Raw genomic sequence first — 20301 nt, forward strand, 5'->3', positions numbered from 1 at the left:
TTCAGCTGCGTATGCCTCCATTTTAGTGGTTGGCTAAGAGGACACTGTCTCCACATCACTGAACATTATAACGGTCAGCACCTCCAGACGCCAGCGCTGCCCACACGCTGCCTGCGCAGGCAGGGCAGGCTGGCCGCCAATAAACCGCTTTTATCTGCAATCAGCAGGCTGCTACCTTTTGCAAGGCTCTCTTTTTTTTTTTTTCTGTCATCAACTAGCTAAGTAAATTGGTTGATAGATTTTTAAACAGCACAGTCACGCGTGGAAGAGTTAGAGCAATTCACCAAAACAGTAATTATCACCTTTCAAAGACTTTTCTTTTTTTTTTTTAAGTTCCAGTTTGGGTTGGTGTGTTCTGCCTTTCTTTTAGACAAACAAACCGGTCCCATCCTGTTATATATATATTTTCCTGCTCATATATTTCAAGTTTGGAATTGATGCTGGTAAAAGTGAGATCTGCCTTTTCAACTCTTTCACGGAGCCCAAGTGCTTATTAGCAATCGGCTAAATGGCCTCGGAGCAGACAGCACCAGGCTGGTCGGGCAGCCCGTGCTTCTTTGGGGAAATCATATTATAAATGGTGTGGCTTTACCGGTGCTTCTCCAAAAGTGCATCTTTACACCCCAGCGCATGTTGGATACAGAAAGCGATACAGCACTGACGCACACATCAAGAGGCGAGGCGTCACAAACATGTATTTTGAGTTTTCACGGGCATTTTCTTGAGAGTCTTTCTCCTTTAATATGTTTTTTAGTTAAAAGCAGATAGCTGCTAAAAGTTGTAGCAGACTAATAATTTTACTGAGGGTTAAAATGCTAAATGCGGACTTTGTTGTATAAATAAAAAAAACCCCAAACCCTCCAAATTCTCCAGCACTTCTGTTTTCTCCCTAAATCCCTGTTTACCATATCATCAGTAGCATACAAAAAAAAAGAAAAAAAAAAAAGAAAAAAAAGAGGACTTTCCTGGGTTTTGGCATCCCTCTCTGAACTTACAAAAAGAAATTAAAAAAGGACAGATTTTTATTCAAGTCAATGTGTGAATGGCATAGGCTGCTAGACATTCAAAGGCTGCTGCTAGGACGTTCCAAGACAGTAAAACATATATGAGGCAATTAAACATTGAAATTTCGGATTTAAATCCAGTATCTCTTAGCTTCTCTCTGGTTTTAGAGTATTTTATGTTTTAAATATTTCATTAGTATGATTCCCAACTAATCTGGCTTGTCTTTGCAGAAAGCAGTGTATCTATTTATGACTCAAGTTTATCCAAGAACATAGTCTTATGCAAAAAATTTAACCACAGACGGAGAGATATGAAAAAGCTACCTGAAACCTGCTGCTTTTTTCCTACAAACTTATGCTCCCAGTGAAGTCTCCAAACTAATTAGAATTGATTTATTATGGATCAGGTACCTTATCAGGTGAAGAAAGAAATTACCATGGACAGTCAAAGGGTTGAGAGGTCAATACAGAATAGCAAAATCAATTTGCATTGATTAGACAAAAGGTCCATTTTACAGAGCCCAAAGGATTAACTTTTAAGCAAACATCTTTGAACTATAAGACAGCATTTGTGACTGAGAGGTATAAGCGGTGCAGCATTAGAAAACACTTAAGATATTTAAATAAGAAAATAATGCAAGCAATGGTTTAAGCTATCTGGATGTTTATTTTTTATTATGAATCATCCCCAGGATTACTGTACAATTCACTTGAAAGCCCTATGGAAAGGATGCAATTGTTTCATTTATCCCACGTGTCAATCTTCCCATGGGTTTTCATTCAGGTAAGGTGACTAAACTCGGGAGAGTTGCAGAGAAGGGAGAAAATCTGTGCAAAGGATCGCACTAATCCTGGTATTGCTTGCAATGAAATATTTACTTAGCAAACGTAGTGTTTTACCACCAAAAACGATGTGACTTTTTTTCCCAGTGAGATACTGTTGTAAAACAGGTCTGAAACACTAAAAGGAAGGAGGCTCCCTTCTGTGGGTCACCCCTTCCATTTTCTGCAGCACCAAAAGCAGCACGATGCCGCAGAAAGCCAGAAGAGCATTACTGCAACAAAAAAATAATAAACTCCGGACAAATATTCTTTACTTCCTCATCACTTAGTTTTCAAAGTTTATTCCAAACAGACTGTGTTTCTTTGTCTCATAACTTAGACTTCCCCCCCCCCCCCCCCCGCAATGAATAAAACTTAAGAATGGGATCATGGATCCAGCATATTTGCTGTGTGCTATCACTTACAATGATGTAAATATCAGCATTAATTCTTAACTGGGCTTCAGAAAAGCCTCCATGTTTGGTACTTTCAGGTAGGCACCTTGGGCAGCAAGCACTTTCCTTCCCTCGGTACCCAGCATTGTTCTTACCTTCAATAGCAAGCATTGCTCTTAGCTCCCGGTTCAGCAGTTCGTAGCGCCTTTCTAGGTCATGTTCTTTTTCCCTAGGCAAGTTGCAAAAGTTCATCAATATGTTAATTACTAAATCATTAAACACTTAAAAGAACCTTTAACTTACATTGATTTTAGGACTCGTAACTGACTTTTCTCTTTAACTTTAAGCTACTCCAAACAAATGATACACAAACTTAAAACCTTGCTCAGGTGGCATATTCAGGGCCTTTTCATTTTCTATAATGTCAGCTTTAATTCTGTCAGTTTAACTCTATTGTGCTACAGGACGTAATTATTTCATATTCATCCTTGGAGCGGCTGTTGTGGAATGTCCTAAGTATAAAACATTCCCCCGGATCTAATGAACAAATTCCAGCATCAGCCTATTCACCAAGATAATATGACACTGGAAGTATTATCCTATATACATTCTGCCCTAATGAATAATGAAAATTAGACACGGGATTAGAAAGCTTAATATTTTGAAGGTAGAATCTTCTCTCAAGTTCAGACACAGCAGGAAATTCGTGAGCACAGGCTCTTCCCAGGGAAGTATGCAGGCATCTACACTAGGTGGCATTACTGAAAGAAATATAATCAAACCGAAAGAAGCTGGAAAAGAAGCGCTGAGGGCAGAATGCCTCTAAAAACGAGCAGCGTCTTCTCCCTTCCTCGCTGGTGCTAGTGAAAAAAGTTTATTTGTCCTTACTTTGCAGTATCAGTGGTATCATCGCACTGTGACTGATTCACTAACATCCTTTCAGCAGTCTGGTGCTGCTGAACTAGCAATGGGATTGAGGATTTCTACAAAGCAGGTAGCAACTCAGGTTTTGCTCTCTCTCCAAATAGTCTTCACCTGTCGCATCTGAGGCACAATCCAAATCTATTTGTGCATTTCTAAACTATAATTTTATTCAACTGTTGGGCCTTTGAAAATGTAACTGTGCTTAATATTTCTTTAATTATTTTTTTTTCACAGCTCTGGCTAATCTTCTGTCATTGCACACTTCTCATTTTCAAGTCTGAAATATGAGAAAAACAAGTTACTCGATGTGTTCCACAAAGCATCCATGCTACTCACTTTTGAGGGAATATTTATGAAATCTAATGGGAAGAGAGCAAAAAAGCTTTGCATCTATCTGATGGGTACGTATTCCAGTAAATCATCCTTTTGTAAATACATGTGTCCATCCATACTTACAGAAGAGAAAGCTGGTTCATTCGTCTTATTAAGGCATTCTTCTTATTAACCAGCATGAACCATTCCTGCATCATAGCTTCTTCTTCTTCTGTGTTTCTTCCTGCAATCAAAAGAATTTCATTACTTATGTGGCATTTCACAAAGTCAGCTACATATTTCATTTCAGGTTTTGGAGTATTGGTCTCCAGTATCATTGAGCATTACAAGGTGTACTCTCAAATGGTAAAAATACTGTATGACTACAAGTCCTGCTGCCCAATCCTTGCTCCATAAATAAATCTTTGATAGCAGCCATTCTTCAGCATACATTTTAGTGTTCTTTATCACGCTGATACCCTGACCTAAATAAACACCTTATAAATACTGTATCTTTTAAATTCTCCTGGAAGAACTATATTGTTGCTATGTTCCTAATGAAAAACACCTTGCTGCCAAAAGACATCTGGTCATCACAAGCTTCCAAACTCAAAAACAATCCTTGTGGGCAAGATCCACTCCACCCATGCAAACACAGTGCAGTCAGGATGACACAGTAGGGATCAAAGTAGCTGCAGCAGAGATGGTAATCCTGAACCCCTGGCCAAGGCATGGGCACCTGCTCAGCTTCTCTGCGCTTATGGCCACTCTTCCAGATGATGAGTGGAAAGGGCTGCTCCTCTCCTCAACCCACAATCAAGGGGAGCATCTGCACAAACAGAAATCATTTGGGGTCCAGGTGCCCAAGGGTCCCCATGTGTATATGCAAGGACTAGCACCCCTTTCCCCAGCCGATGTCCATCATTGCCTCCCAGGCAGGATCAGGATCCTCCATAGCCCACCTGCAGGCAGTGCTATGCTCCACCAGACTCTGTAAGACGCTGTGCTACCACCTCTGCACCATCAAGCCACGTGGTGGAAAGGCAGACGAGTGTTCAGAAGGCTCCTGACTGTCCTTTCCATGTACCAGAATTGCTAAGCCAAATTTCACTCTCTCTGAACCTGGGGACAAGGAGAAACCTCATCAAAGCTCTTTATGGAGACTGCACCTTTGTGGTGACCTGCTATTCTCATCTCTCAAGTTGAGCTGAGAAGCAAGGACTATATGGTCCTCACTGAATTAAGCAACTCACACATTTCTTATAGTTAAAATTAATCTTGGAAGAAACCCGGAACAGTCGCAAAGGACCATGAACTGGGTCTTCTGAGTACTTCTCCTAGCTTCAACACTGCTTCACCAGGAGACTGGGGGCAGATGTCTGAGTTTAAGTGCCTTGTGTGTAATATGAGGATAATCGCCCATATCGATCTTGCAAGGGTGCTAAAAGTTAATTCTCTGATGTTTGTCAAGGTGTTTGAAATCTCTGATGCAAGGTGCTGTACACTTGGGGAAGCTATCTTACTAACTGAAACCACAGGATCCCTAGTTGCAGAGAAGCAACTTCCAGCAGCAGAAGCTGGAAAGACACCAGAAGAAATACTGTTTTGCTCTAGAAGAAAGCTTTCAATTTCTAGATGGGAGCATTTGCAATGCTTGCATGCACGTGCCTGCCATGGACATGTTCACACCCCAATCTGCATGGAGAGCCACCTCCTTACCCAGCTATGACCCTGCTGCGTGAAACGGAAGGTCACAGACCTTCTCCAAACTGTTTGATTCCCCCCCACTGTTGGCCTGTGGGCTTGATGAATCCACACAAGGGAAGGAAAAAGAGATGAACAGGGAAGTGGGCCAGCTTGGGGTGGAGCTGGTGGACCCACACAGTAAGAAAAAGTTATGCAATTTGACATGGTCTTCTTTCTGATGTGAGACATCCCCCCATACCCACTTATCACCCTGGGAACCTCCTGGTTGATGAAACTGTTCCTCAGAAGGGTGCTTTTAGGGTAAACAATTTGCTAGCAGCAAGACGTGAAGTGCAGAGCATCCTAAAGTGGGGATGACCCTGCAGCCCTTCTCCAAGCAGAAGCAGCAAGCTCCAGCTCCTGGACGATGGAGTGATGAGGAAGAAATTTGTCAAGTAGCAATGCTCTCCCCCAAGACCTCCACTTCTGGTTTTGTGCAGAAAATATATACCATGGCATTTACAATACTATTCAGCAGTTCAGCACTCCCCCAGAGAGGATTAAAACTTACAGTTATACTTTGCTATTAAGTTACAGATCAAAGGCGTTGCTGTATGGGTCCATCTAACAGGGTCTGCTTTTAGAAGTACATCATAATATTAGCAACCTTTTGTTGAAATGCACCAAGTAGCTGAAATTTATTTAGGAGAGAGGGCAAGAAAAAGGAGCTAGATTGCTTTTTTTATCCTTGCAAAATGACCAGTCTATTCTGTGATACATGAGATTGCCACACTGCTGGTGAAGAAAGGTTCTCACAACCAGACATACGTAGCTATAGTAACATTTTAATCAATTTATGACACTAAATTTGTTGGGTTTGGGGTGGTCTTGGATCTCTGGCTAAAAGATGCCATTATAAATGCAAGGTCTTGCTGCATTTCATTTTGCAAGCCTTGAAAAAGAAACGGGAGACAGAAATGTTTCAAAGGAGTTTGACTCAGTGATGGATCTGAACTTGAATTTCATGCCATGCAATCTCAGGGTAAGAACTTCTTTCTATTAATGCATTCCTCCTAAATAAAGTTAACTACAACACATAATGAGAAAAGATCTAGGTAAAGCTTGGAGCTGCCGAATTAAGATCTGAACAGGTGTCTATTTTGATATTTCCACGCTGACATCCAAAGCACATGCAATATCCATAGAATAGGCTGGTTTAAAAGTGAGTTAACAAAGTCTTGATTGTTTTTACAGAATTTTTAATCTGTTTTTGTATTCGCTTTGGACCCATGTGATGCCCTGACACCGGTCATGTGATATCAGCTGCGATAGGCACAAATCCCCGGGCAGCAACAAAAGAAGAAAGAGTAAAAAAGAAAAAGCTGAGAAAAAGCTTGCAATTTGGAAAAAGGCCAATTGTACCCTGGCGAAGGCCTTTTTGATCAGTGAAATGACACATGTGTGCAATATTAATAGCAGTTGATGCTGATATTGTATTTGTTGACCGTCAGCTTTTAAATTCTTGAGCGCGGGGCTGAAACAGATTCTTCCCAGGCAAGCAAAATAAAGATGAACTGCCATATATAAAAAATTTAAATAACTCTTTTCAGCACATACAGTGCCACTAGCACATTACTTTTTTTTTCTTTTTTTTTTCCTCGGTGGAAAGATACACACGAAACACTTTCAACAAAGAAAAACTGAGTGTTGTTACTGCAGTGATATTGCAAGCTAACCTCACATTTACAATTTCTAAATAAAAAAATAAGAAAAAGCCTTTCTTCAACACAGTTTCATTCTGTAAAACCCTGCTGCTGCTGGGATTGTTTTTGTTTCCACTTTCCAAGTGTAAAACAAGTATTTAATTGATTTGCTACAAATGCTTGAAAATTAAAATTGGGAAAATATCTGTGTTGTTCTTGGGGAAAAAAAATACTGTACAGATTATTTAAATGAAGCAGAAAACATGTTTGAGAACAAATCAATCCCACACATGCAAACCCCTTATCTGAGCCAGTACAAGATGATGAAAATCTATAAATAGCCCACAGATCTTATACTTAAATTTTTTTCCATAATACATGCATTACACTATTGTTTTCAATAAAAAACAACAACAACAACAACAAAACCCTTTTAAAGCTAGTAAGTTGGACCATTACAAATTAATCCTGACTTTAATAACTGGTTAAAGACCCCTTCAGCTTTATAAGTAACAAAAAATATTAAAGCCTGTGATCACAGCGAGCTTTTCTCATTTCTCCTCTAACCATTTGTTATTTAATCCAATACTAGTAATCCAATTTGTCCATCAGACTTTTAAAGGGCAGAATGCAACTTCCCCAGCTTAGACACTTTTCAAAGTACAATATATTTTTCAAATGAATGCTGGATGTTTCATTTTTTCCCCAACTGTTCCTAGCTCTAATGTATGAGGAAAAAAAGAACAAGATGAACATTGTTCGTACTGATTAAGTAAGAGCTCATTAAAGAGCTGTCAGTGCCGTACTTTGAATATGCATGAAGCATATAATCAGATCTAGTACCGTCACTAGAGGAGAATACGGTAAGTACAAAGGATTGATTTAATTACTTAGAGTGGGCTGTGGTGGTAAAGCAGTCTTGTTAGCGCAAAAAGAAAAGGAGGTTGTATTCTGGCACGGTTAGGGGAAAAAGGCAGTTTTAGCTTCTGCCACAATACCTAATCTCAGGATAAAGCACTTTACATTGTAGCTTAAAATGAAGACTGTCAGTTTTCTAAAAAGACCAGAATTCATCTTATCTTGTTTAACCTCACCTGGTTAACTATCTAGCAGAACATAGTTATTCTCTTTAACACATAATTATGGTTATACCTTTTTATCCTATAGTTCAATAATGACTTCTGAAAACAGTCTTCAAATAAGAGCGCGTAGTGCTGCAAACATCATATGCATGCAAAATGCTTGGTAAGATATTTAAAAAATGCAGAACCAGAAACTAAGATGAAACAGTAAGTACACGCGCCTTTATGTAAAAAGACAATACAGCTTTTAATGTCGGGCTTTATTATTAGACAGGTTCTGAGGATAATTCTGGCAAGGTTTCTCTAATTTATTTTCTCCCCCCCCCCCCTTCCTTTCTGCTTTCTTTTTTATTTTTTGTTTTCTTTTTTTTTAAATCAGTACATTCTTCTTTCATTCTTCCTCTAGGAATCCAAGGGAATTCTCTCACAGCAACTCTCAGTGCCATTTTCTAATTTCATTGTCTGGCTTGAGTGGTGAAGGATGCATGCTCTATTCTTCTCTTCACTTGACATCTACCAGAACCCTCCTCAATGATTAGGAATGAGCCCAACACCAAGCCTGGAATAGCACAAGACGCTAAATTCTGCCCTCAGATACGAGAAACTCTTACTGACTTCTGAGTTGTGATTCTACACTGTAATAGCTCCTGTGCAGGATTCAATCAAGGCTGCAGCATAAAGTTTGGTGATTTTGTCCCTTACTGGGACAAATTTTAATGATAGCCAAAATAATGATAGGCAGAATTTTAACAATAACAAAAAAACCCCCACAAACCCCACCCCAAACTGCTTTCTTTTCTCCTGTGGTTCATCACACGTATTCAAATATCATTTTCCTGACTGTTACTCAAAACCAAGTGGAGCCAATTTTCATCTACAATGTTCAAGAATTATAAGCATGTTTATATGTTACCATATTTTGAAAACAATGTAAGCGACTAGCTTATTTTAACGTTGTACAGCTTCCAGGCAGTCTTTTAAAAATACCTTTTCCTTCACATTCTTCAGGATTTACAAATGGATTTTTGTCTACACTGTAAGCTATTTATTTGTTAAATATTTAAATAAGAAACAAAGGTCTCTTCTGAATCAATTTGAAAAAACAATTTCTTTTTTTTTTCCTTTCCTGCTAAAAATACTTCCAAACCCACCCCTTATGCTCAGCCAGCTATCAGTACGTATATGTGCCATTAGACCCATTATTTTTAAGCTGTTTGGGCAGCTAGTCATTAGATAAACCCAATATGGATTAACATAGTAAACCTGTACATTGCTAAGAAAACAGAGAAGAAAGTGCTACAAAACACTCTGAATACCGCTTTAGAGGAAGAAAAAGCAGCAACACGCAGGGACAAGATTAGTTTACAGTGTAAACGGATGAACATAGTAACTCCTCCACACTTTATACCACCGTAAATCTGTCAAGATAAGCCAATAGATTAATATTTTTTTAAAAATCCTTAAATGTAAACATATTTAACTGTTGTGCAAAAATTAATTACAACACGTGGAAGATAAATTATAAAGGGTTTCTATCAGCATCCCAAACCAGCCCATTCAATCTGGCAAGAAATAACAGGTTTACAGAAATCACTTTGTATGCCGTCTTAAGCGGTAATTGTTTTTAAATTTTATTTGCACTGTGTATAGTGTGTGTGCCATGGTGTCATGGTTAAACACAGAAACGTCCTCATGTCTCCCCATTTACCTCAACAGAACTACATGAAAAACAACCTACTTAAGACAGAGCCCATTCTTCACCCATTTGCTGATGTTTACACACAGTTTTAAAATAGAATAGAAGAAGCTTTCTTCACTCAACACACTTGGGTGAAGAGGCCAGCAGGAGAATGCCAGCGCATGTGAACTAGAGCGGGGCGAGTAACGACAAAAACTGGCCAACTTCGCTCTGCTCCTCTTTGTGGGCTATTTGTTAGTTGAGAGATGCTAGATGACCATTGAGAATCATCCAAACACCAGCAAATTCCACAAATTTAATGGGAAGGTCTTTTGAAAACGTACCCTGCTGCCTTTACTTGCCTGCTGAAAAAAAACCCCAGCTGCATTCACCCAATCATGGGGATGAGTTTTTACGAGTTTCTGTATTAGAAGCGAGCGGACAGATTGGGTTGTTTACCTGAAGGAGAACATGAATAGCAAATAAAGAATAGTTCTAGGATGTGTCTCATCTTGTCTCATAAGAACCTGGGGAAATTTGCTGGAATTGAAGGTGGTGTGTTTAAAACCGATAAAAAGAATGGTCTTTCCTCAAAGCCTCATCATTTACCAGTAGAACTCGTCGCCACGAGGCAATGTTGAAGCTAAGAGCTCAGCAAGAATTAAAACCAGGCTGAATGTTGAATATGGAAAGGCAAAGCTGTAGCAATAAATATTCAAACAAACAAACAAAAAACCATGGAAGGTAGGAACCGGATCCTCCTGCTTTAGGACATGAGCTAACCTTTAATTTTTAGAGGTTAAATGAAATGTTCCTTGGGGCCAGGTTAGCCTGTAACTGGCCCTTGCAGAGTTTCTTGTCCCTGCCTGGGTACAATCCATACCTGTCCCTCTATAGGACAGTGTTCTGGACCAGAGCATGGGGCTGATCCATTGCGGCAATTACAGCTTTACTGAAAGGAAACACAGGAAGGGACGAGAAACAACGCCTGGTGTTTTAGCTGCCCAACCTCACATCGCTAACAAAGGCTGATGGAAGGTCTCAAACCCTTCGAAGTCAATGGCGGACTTCCCACTGATTTTAATAGTCTTCTCATCTCGCTCACTGTGAAAAACTTATGCGGAGACGAGCTCTTGTTTTTAATGCGAGTTACTGAATTTAACAAATACTTAAGCAGAAAAACCTATATTCACAACAGATATTCTTTGTAAAGGAGAGTTACATGAGAACTACCACAAAATGCATTCGACACAACTGAAAGCTATGGTGAAGATTTTTAAACGCCTAGTGATCCACTATTTTTCACTGAGTGAAAGTAATGCATCCCAAAAGACACCTATTTTCTGAAAAATCACCTTCCTCTGCTTTCAGAGGACCACCTTTGGTGGAAAAGCTCAGAGTTTTGGTTGAAATAATTCTTCAAAGTTCTCAATGTCAAAATGGAGCCTGCAGTAGGCATCCCACAGCATGAATGGTTGGGCTGCTCCACCTTGTGCTTCAAGCCTCCCATTTCAGACTACCATGCCCAGCTTTCTCCAAGAATACTTCTTGCTTTCACAGAACGAGGACCTCCTCGGTTATTAAAAATCACTGAAAATGAACAAGAATAGCCACCAAGAAATAAACAGGATGGGACCATTGTTTAGATGACACTGTAGAAGAGCTAGCTTGCAGATGAAGCCCCAGCACAATTTTCTGAACTGGATGGGAAAATGCCTAAGGAACATTAGAAAGGCAAATTCATGGCCACTAACTTGCTGTCTGAGCAGCTCAGAAGGCGACATTGATGTCCACACAATGGAGTCTCATAAAGGTAGGTAACAACTGCCAAGAATCTGCCAGGCATAGTTACATTGCAGTGCATTGTCTGACTTTATTTCAGCCCCCCAAAATACTGTGACCCTAACAAAACAGAGCCACCGCCAAGGGAATGCCTTTATCACAAGCACACATCAAATTAGCTTAATATCAAAGCAGAAAACTTGTAATTTCTTTGGTTTCTGAAACATAATAAATCAGAGAGGCTATTTAAATTTCGAGAGCTGTGTAAACAGGTCAGGGTTCTGACCACATCTCAGCACGTGCGAGGATTTATTCTACCTGGAGTGGGACTGGCTCACAGGAAGACAAACAGCTGTGGCCTGTAGTCTGGGCAACCTAAAATTATCACAGGATCAAAACTTCCACAAACGACGAATTGCCTGAAAGATTGCTGATTTTCTCTACATGGCGAGTCAACACAGCGGCCACTAGAAAATAAAAGAAAATCAACAGAAACAGAATGCCTGGGCTTGATAAAGATTACAAATGTATTTTAAATGTGGGACCATCAATCCAGACCAAGAAAACACATAGTTTGTGGCCCAAAATTCAGACAACAAGAGGCAAGATTCAACTGAAACATCTGGAGAGACTCCTATAAGAAAGTGATGTTTCCTGGCTTGAGGACAGTGTCTGCAGGGATCCTAGCACTGAGCAGAACCAACACTTGTCCTTTATCACCCTCTGGTATTCTTTATAGCCAAATTTTCTCACATAGCACAACTTCAGAACCACAGGCTTGGGAAAGTATATATTAGAACTTTGCTTGCAGCACAGGAAACATGCCCCATTAACTGATACACTCAAAGCTTTGAAGTTACAGAAAAAACAATAGTTCACGCTTGGAAATCCACCAAGAAGGGGATGATGGTCTGGCAGATGAACTATTTCATTTGCAGGTTGACAAGCAGAGTTGGATGCTTTGTTACGAGTGATAGCAATTTCTCTATGGCTCACAACTACTCCTTAGATCAGTTGCCTGTTTACTTGGCAAGTGATGGCTGGGTAAGATTCTGAAGTGAGAGGCCAGTTAACCTTAATCATTGGATTGCGCTCTACTAGGCAGCATATTATCCCATTTTTACCAAATGTTGCCGTACTTCCTTCAGAACATATTCTCCTGGAGCTGGGAAGGGGCAGTAGACAGTATAAAATGACTACTTTAATGGACAGGGCTGATTTTAACCCAAACAACTGCCTAAAGTGAGATGATGGTTGGCAATGAATGTGACCTTGTATTGGTGTTAACGAAGATGCCTACTCTTACTGGGAGTTGGCAGGTTTGTACTTCTGGGATCCAAAGCTTCCCAGGGCTAACTGGGCAAGTTCAGCTAGGTTGAGGTGTCCTGGAGCCCCACAGTTTCCAGTTTTGACAAAAAAGGTGGTTTTGGTGGCAAACGGGAGAAAACCAAGAAAAAATAACAGGGCTTTCTGCAGACTGCAGTGGCATCGTGGGCTGGGAGCCCTGGGGTGACCAATGTGCCTTTCTCCTTGCCTTCTCTTTACAGGCAGGCACTGATTGTACAGAAAGCTAACTTCCAGGCATAAAGCCAAAGACTATGCCTACCACATGAAAGAGCATTTATACTGCAATACCACAAAGAAAGATGGAAATCAGTTAAAAGAAGCAAATGTCTGTTGGGTCTTGCAAGACTTTGGAAGTCCCGCAAGTCTATTCACAGCACCTAGGGCTCTCCCAGAGTAGCCTCCTGCTACACAAGCAGCCCTGCACTAGGGCTCTCTTCTTCAAGCTGGCTTCAAGCACTTTGTCAACAGGTTCTTTTAAGGCAAGGATGAGGCTACAAGCCAGGGAAGTGCATGGAGAGGAGGCCGACTTACTTTTCAGTCCTTCCAGCCAATGGCAATTCTGTGTTACTTTGAGAAAAAAATAAATATGGTCATTGTTGCTGCTGAGCTCCTTTAATGATTTAATGAACTTGGCCTGGGAAGGCTGAACATGCACGCTGCCTACGTCTGGTCTTGGAAAGGTCTCCTCCTGGGAACTTCTGCCTACCAATGCACAGATCTAAGACTGAAAAGATGTGTTGAATTAGAGAGTCAGAACTGTGAACTCTGGGGTTTGGCATGGTGTGTTCATTCTGTGGGAGCTCCTCAGCTATAGAAATGCTGGGTATTTGGAAAAGTATTGCCACATGGTCTTCCTTTACCAAAAGCAAGTCAAGATTGCTTCACAGGAACTGCTAATGGGAGGAGATGGAGATTGGAGAGGAAAGAGTTTGTCAGTAAGAGACTGTGGAGGCAACATAACAGAAGGGAAACTGAAGAAAGGTTGACAAGCCTCAAGAACTCAAGAAGTTCTCAATCACTTATAAAATGCATGATTCTGGCAACTACAAAACTAATACTTGTGCAGAAATTCGTGTATGAAAGATCTGGACCCTGAAGACTCACGTCAGAAAAACAGCTTACTAGCGTGCCAGTTTATTTACATTAACAAATTTTAATTAATGGCTATGCACTGCATGGATTCAGTACTAGCAGGCATTTCTACAGAGCTCTGCAGGCTTCAGGTCAGTCAAGTCACACTTGGATGCAATATAGAAGCACAGTTACTGTCTTGTAAATGAGATCTCGATCATAATGTCATTGCACATCTTTCATGAAGGGTTTTGGTAGTTGCCAAAACTCCCATTACCATAACCATGGCAGCAACTTAATGTTCCTGAACTGGAGAGAGAAGCATCTCACCAAGTGCTTTATAATATTGCTTTGCTTCAAAAAAAGCAGTAACTACCAATGCATAGTTTTGTGAACTGTTAATATGTTACAATAAAAGTCACTAACTCTTGTGCTCGTGTCAAAAACCTTTTCTTCTGTCCAACACAAATTGCTATTAGTAATATCCTTCTAGCCTCCTAATCGTTCAGTATTTCCAATAGGGAATGCTCATAAACTGGCACCAGCAAAAACCCAAACCAGTGTCACATAAGTATCATCCACATACTCAGAATTTTTTGAAACACTTTCACTCACTTCTTATGTTAAATGTAAAAAGGTAAATGGTAAATATGTTGTTTTCAGCAATACTTTTAAATTTTCTATCTTGCCAGAACTGCTGTTGTTATACTGTCCTTTTTCTTGCTGTGCTTCGGCATGTGCATCTTTGCCTTTCACAATATTGTTGGACAACCCTCTACCATCTCGTGGTTTGGCAAGTTTTCAGTTCACCTGAGATTAATCATGCTGAGCTAAGCAAAACAACAGTGTAGGAAAGCAAGGCTGGTAAACTGCTATAAAACTTAGAGTGTTATTAATTCATTCTTTCCGATTTAGGTAAGACACAAAAATATGAAAAGACCATGATAATTTTTTCTCCTTATGTATACGCACCGGTATTTTTCATACTGTCTGCTTGCGAGCTTCAAGACAGTAACAAAAACAATTTTTAAATGGAGTTCATCTCTCAGGCAAAACTGAACATTCATCATTTTCCTCCCCATGCCCTGACACTGGTGAATATAAACCTGCATTTACTTTTGAGAATTCCAAAGAGAATTGTGAATTTAATTGTTTTTAAAAGACAAAACTTGGCTTAGGGAGTAGGGTGCCTCCTCCTCCCTCCTCCAGTGCAAATTTGTATTGCAGACTGGACGACTCCAGTAAGAAGCATTCAAGATGGTATAATACAGACTGGTAAATACAGCTTGATAATCAGGTTTGTGAAGGTGCAGAGCACATAAGGGATTTATTTTTGATAGTGAATCTATACACACATACATCATCAAGCCCCCATTGAGAAGCAGACCACTTCAAGTGATTAATACAGCTAAAGGGGGCAGATAAGAGATCAATGACAAAAATCACCTGGTAAAAAAAAGTAAAAGGTGTTGCATTAAAAGAGCTTTTACTTCGCATGCAAAACAATACCGAGAAACCTGTATTTTAGCACTTGTACTCAACAAGCACTCCAAAGTATGGCAGGATGAGAACAGAAACCCATCCTTTCTAATAATCTTGTGACAAAAGCTAAAAGACATCATCCTATTAACTACTGATCTCAACTGCTAATGCAGAGTACTTCCTGGTGCCTTTTATGTAGAATGCCGCTATTAAAAAACCACTAAACATTCACTGTGAACAACACAGAATCATTCATCTTTTATCAGCATCTCTTGTTAGAGGAGTATGAGAGGGGCTGAAGGTGTCATTGATATTATAGAGTGGAAATTAATCAGAAATTTTTCTCATATTTTCCTCATCACACTCATTTACTTTTGTACAAATTTCCCCCTGCTAAAAAGTTCATACCCAGCCCCCTGTTGTACGCTTTTAAGTTGAGAATATTCAACGAGTGCGTCAACTGAAAGGCACCAGGTCCTAACACAAAAAGCATTCGAAATTCTCATTTAGTTGTCTTTATTTTGCTAGCGCCATGTGGTCCTTGAAGATGTAGAAAACACGGGAAGCCGAGTAAAGATCAGAGCAAGCTCATTAGCATTCTGACAAAATTGGAGTGGTGGAGATGTATAGTTTGCCTAGTTTGTCGTTTTGAAAGCTACCGGTGGTAAGCTTTCTATTTCATTGTGCTTTTGTCTTTTTTGGGGGTTTTCAACGCAGCGGGGTGGTTGTTAGCCTAGGTTTTCACAGTGCATTGTGGGAACCTTGCCTGCACATTCAGCCTATATAGTATCATTCGAGTTCAAGTCAAAAAGTTTTTTCTTTTTTTTTCCTATTTATTTCATAATCACCTATGCTAATGCATAATTGTTGTCTTGCTGTCAAAACCCATATTGCCCGACACCTGGTTTATAAAGTTTAAAAAAAAAAAATAACTCTGAGCTGTATTAAAAAATAAAACCTTTTAAACATGTTGCTAGTTTTCTTCAAAAGACAAGATAAGAAGAAATTAATTTAAATTCCACTGTTTATAATAAACTGGAAATGAATTTGAGACAGATCCAGTTGATTAGAATTCAAAAGAGACTCTTTCACTGTATAAGACCCCCAATTCTATTTCAGAGCCTCTCTAAGCAAATACGGGTTTATGCTCCAGAATTATGTAAATAATGAATTACCTCTTAGAAGACCTAAAGAAGTTATTACTCTGGTGATTTTTTTTTTAATTTTTTTTAAACATAAGGCTCACTTTGAAGGGCTAAAAGGGCTACATTAATGCTGCTATTCAACATGAACGTTTCCAAGTTGCAGTGAAATGGATAAAGGTCTTTTTGGATGAATTTATCTGCTAAATCCTTGTGGTTGCCCTCCTATCTCGGATGATGACCCAAAAGAATGTCAACAGCTCATTTCCCAGAGAGCTGGAAAGAGTCACTACGCAAGCCATAATCTGCACGTTCTCAAAGAACCGTTTCAAACATTACATTTCACAAGCTGTTTAAAGAGATTTTTTTTTTCCTCTCATCTCCACTATCCTAACAGTACTTTGGACATCAGTGCCTCGGAAATGAGGGCTTTAACAAAGTTGAAACGTGACTTTTTACGTATTGTGTTGGTGGGTCGTGCATATGTGCACATGCATACATGCACCATGCAACACGTGAGTGCCCATGGATTCCCACACGCTTCAAATTCATGTCGCTAAATTCTAGCCGCACTACGGCAGGGACAAGTAAATGCTAAGAATCAAAATATATTAAGTCACCCCTAACTTACTCGTTGGATTTTTTAAATATAATGTGTGTCAGGCTGCCAAAATTGCAGATATCCCTTTAGTAGGAAAGGATAAAACCCAGCTTGAAAGCAGTTACAATGGTTTAGATTTGGATACAGTAAATTTTACAATGGAGTGGGGATTAAAGATTTATTTACTTACCAAGGAGGAAAGGATAAACAAATATTAAGAGAAAGAACTGTTTTATACAAAACCTTCAAAATTCTTTCTTTTTGTCATGCGCTTGGATAGCATCATTATGTTTGTCAAAACAGGCTTAGAGCTGCAGCCAGCCTCTGATGATCAGGAAAAGCAAACGGTCAGCCCAGAGAAGAAACACTGGTCTTTAAAAAACAAAAGTACAAGCAGGTAAATGCCTGAAGACAGAAAGCTCTGAGATACTCCCATAGCCGTGTGGATTGACAGAACTAAATTTTTCCATTGTATCTAAAATCTAATTTCACTCTATGCCCATGTGAAATACATGAAATTTTGGCACAGGAGATGTTGCAATGTTTAAGCTATACATGAAGAACTATATTCTCTCCCCAACTAAAAACACCCCCCTCCCCCCAGCCCTGAGAATTAAATAGCAGGCGTTACTTTAAGCTTAACAAAAGACAGAATTTTGCCAGCTCTGAGATGCCACCTTTATTTCAAATCTGCTTTTAATCACTCGGTTCCTTTTCACTCAGGTTCCAACTCCCAACAGAGGCAAATAACCTGGAGACTGTTATCCGCATGACAGTAAAGGCGACCGAATTATTTTCTATACTTTGCAATGTGCTTATAGCTGCAAAATTATTTATCTCCTTCACTGCGTTCTACTACGAAAGTTTCCTCCAGAAGAATCGCCGGGACCAGCCATATCAAATTAGGGGGCAGTCAGGAGTGTCTAAGTCCAGCTTTAAAACAAATATCATAACAATTACTTAGCCATATGGAAAATAGGGTATGTCTTTCCTGAAAGCTTTTATACATTTTCTATCTCAAATTTCAACTTCATTAGAAACTACTTCTGACTAGCAAGCTGCAAGATTGCTAAATATCTAACTGTTAACTCACCATGAAGAAAGAGACTCTCTTGAATGGCAGAACTTTTCCAAGATGCAAATGAACAATAATCTAATTTCGAGAGTAAATTAACTGAAGGATTCATTTTAATATGTTTCAAAGTCTCCAAAATTAAGTGGCAGTTGCAATCTATGCACTATACACATATACGTATGCCCATGCTCACGTACGCATGCTAACACAGCACCCCCGCTACACCCAACTCCCACCTTCAGAAGAACTCACATTGTACTTATGTTTAGGTTCCTATGACTTAAAGGCCAGATGTTTCACAAATGACCAACAATTGGAGGTTAGAATAAATTAATGACTGATTTCTGAGCTTTGATGGAATTAAGCATACTTCTTTTCTCAATGTGCCATGTGAATGTTCGCCTGTTAAACTTTTTTTTTTTTTTTTTTTTTTTTTGACAAGTGAGGCCACCCGGCAGAAAACAACTGATGCAAAACCCAGGAGTAATCCCTCTGTTTAGTTCAACACTGTGGTTAGCCTTAACACTGCCTCTATTATCCAATGGATTTAGAGAAACTTTCATTTATTTGTTGGCCTCAGTCTTCCAACTTTGTTGCCTTCTTTAAAGGACCCAAGACCCATTCCTATGTAAATACATTTGCATAGGGCCACAATGAAACTTTCTGGGACTCGGATTAAACTTGCAGAACTAGATAGCTGCACTGCGCATATTTGTGATCTTCACATAAGTACTTTCACAAATACATACAAGTAAATGAAGCTGATGTTAACTCTCGCTACAGGAACGCCTGGAGTTTAAAAGAAACGCTCTGTCGCAAACTATGTACCAAAGCCCAGAACGCTGAAACAACTGGCAGATGCAGCACCCAAATGTGAAATTACAATATATATAACGAACAAAAAGTCCTTTTCATTTAGGAGCTGTTAAGATCAGTGCTTTATCTGCTGCAAAATGTCATCTTCTCTCCTAACCTGTACCTGTTCCGGTAGGACAACAGGATCCCTGCTGTAAAAGTGATGATTCATAGCTACTTGGTTTTTCACTTGTTTTTTTTTCTTGCTGCCTCTGTTTATAAAGAGTACCTAGGGTACAATGTATTATTATATACTGTACACAATACAGCGTTCTTGAAGCCAATTCAAATATAAAGCTTTGCATCCAGCAAGTCTATTAGGAAACAGCACCAGAATTAATCCCTGCAATTACTACCCTCAAAAAATGCTGGTGGACACTGAGCACAATTTTGCCATTTGCACATACAAAATGCCAGTACTGTAAAGGTTTATGTTCTGTAAGAGAGGCACGATGACCCTAAAGTATATACTAAGGACTGGCTTTGTAATTTCACTGGCACTGATGACTGTGGGCCAGGAATTGCAACGGAATATATTCTTTTGGTCTGCATTTAGGGAGATAACACCTTCTTCCAGCGGCTCAATGAACACAGATATCTAATTCCTTGTTTTGCAGTAGAGTCCACTTCAATCTAGTTTAAAAAGCTTTGTATACATAACTTAAAAAAAAAACCCAATCATATTATAGCATTATTCAAGTCCACTACTACAATGACTAAAAAAATGAAGCCAAATATATCAAGTTTAATCACATACAAAAATAACTAACCACTAGAAAATTACTTGCGTAACTGGAAGAATGTTAATGAAGATACTGGCACAAATCGTAAAGCAATTCTGATTTACACTTTATTTTCCTTATTCCTGACTATGGTAAGCCTCTGCTGCCCTGTGTAAATACCATATGCAAACCCAATTTCTCTCGTTGGACTAAGCACATCAATACAAAAGCAAATGAACTACCAAAGTGCCCTAATTAACAATTTTGCAAGTGAATGCAGACATCAGTGCCACACTGCAGCCATTAAAGTCTATTCCTTGCCATATCTGTTTCTGTTAACATTTCAATAGACCAATTAAATGACCTTTCCCCTCCTCAAACTCAATTAAGCTATTTGAACATCAATTGATAACTTACCATGTATTTATGCAAAATGTGCAAGCAAGAGATTCATTTTTTCAATCCTAATGATGTTTTGAAGAAGAGAAAACTATCTTAACTATCCTGTCCTGGTATTCCATGGAGAGGGGGCCAGGGATGGGACTGCCTCCCAGGGGAGCCTGGTGGGCACATTGGCATTGTGGCAGGCGGTTTGGAGAAAGCAGGTGTGAGGCAGAT

General features: G+C 39.5%; 1 protein-coding gene across 12 annotated transcripts in view; it reads right to left on the reverse strand.

Moving 5' to 3' along the window:
* The window catches only part of EHBP1 (EH domain binding protein 1), a 225387-nt gene that overhangs the window by 5355 nt on the left and 199731 nt on the right, over positions 1-20301 (reverse strand). For all 12 annotated transcript variants that reach the window (XM_075035592.1, XM_075035591.1, XM_075035594.1 and 9 more), the window contains 2 exons: positions 3602-3701; positions 2377-2450 (listed from right to left, as the gene is read on the reverse strand). In XM_075035592.1, coding sequence (XP_074891693.1) covers positions 2377-2450; positions 3602-3701 — 174 coding nt within the window. The remainder of the gene's footprint in view (positions 1-2376; positions 2451-3601; positions 3702-20301) is intronic.

Source organism: Buteo buteo, chromosome 9 (assembly GCF_964188355.1).
Source record: "Buteo buteo chromosome 9, bButBut1.hap1.1, whole genome shotgun sequence".
NCBI classification, from domain to species: Eukaryota; Metazoa; Chordata; class Aves; order Accipitriformes; family Accipitridae; genus Buteo; species Buteo buteo.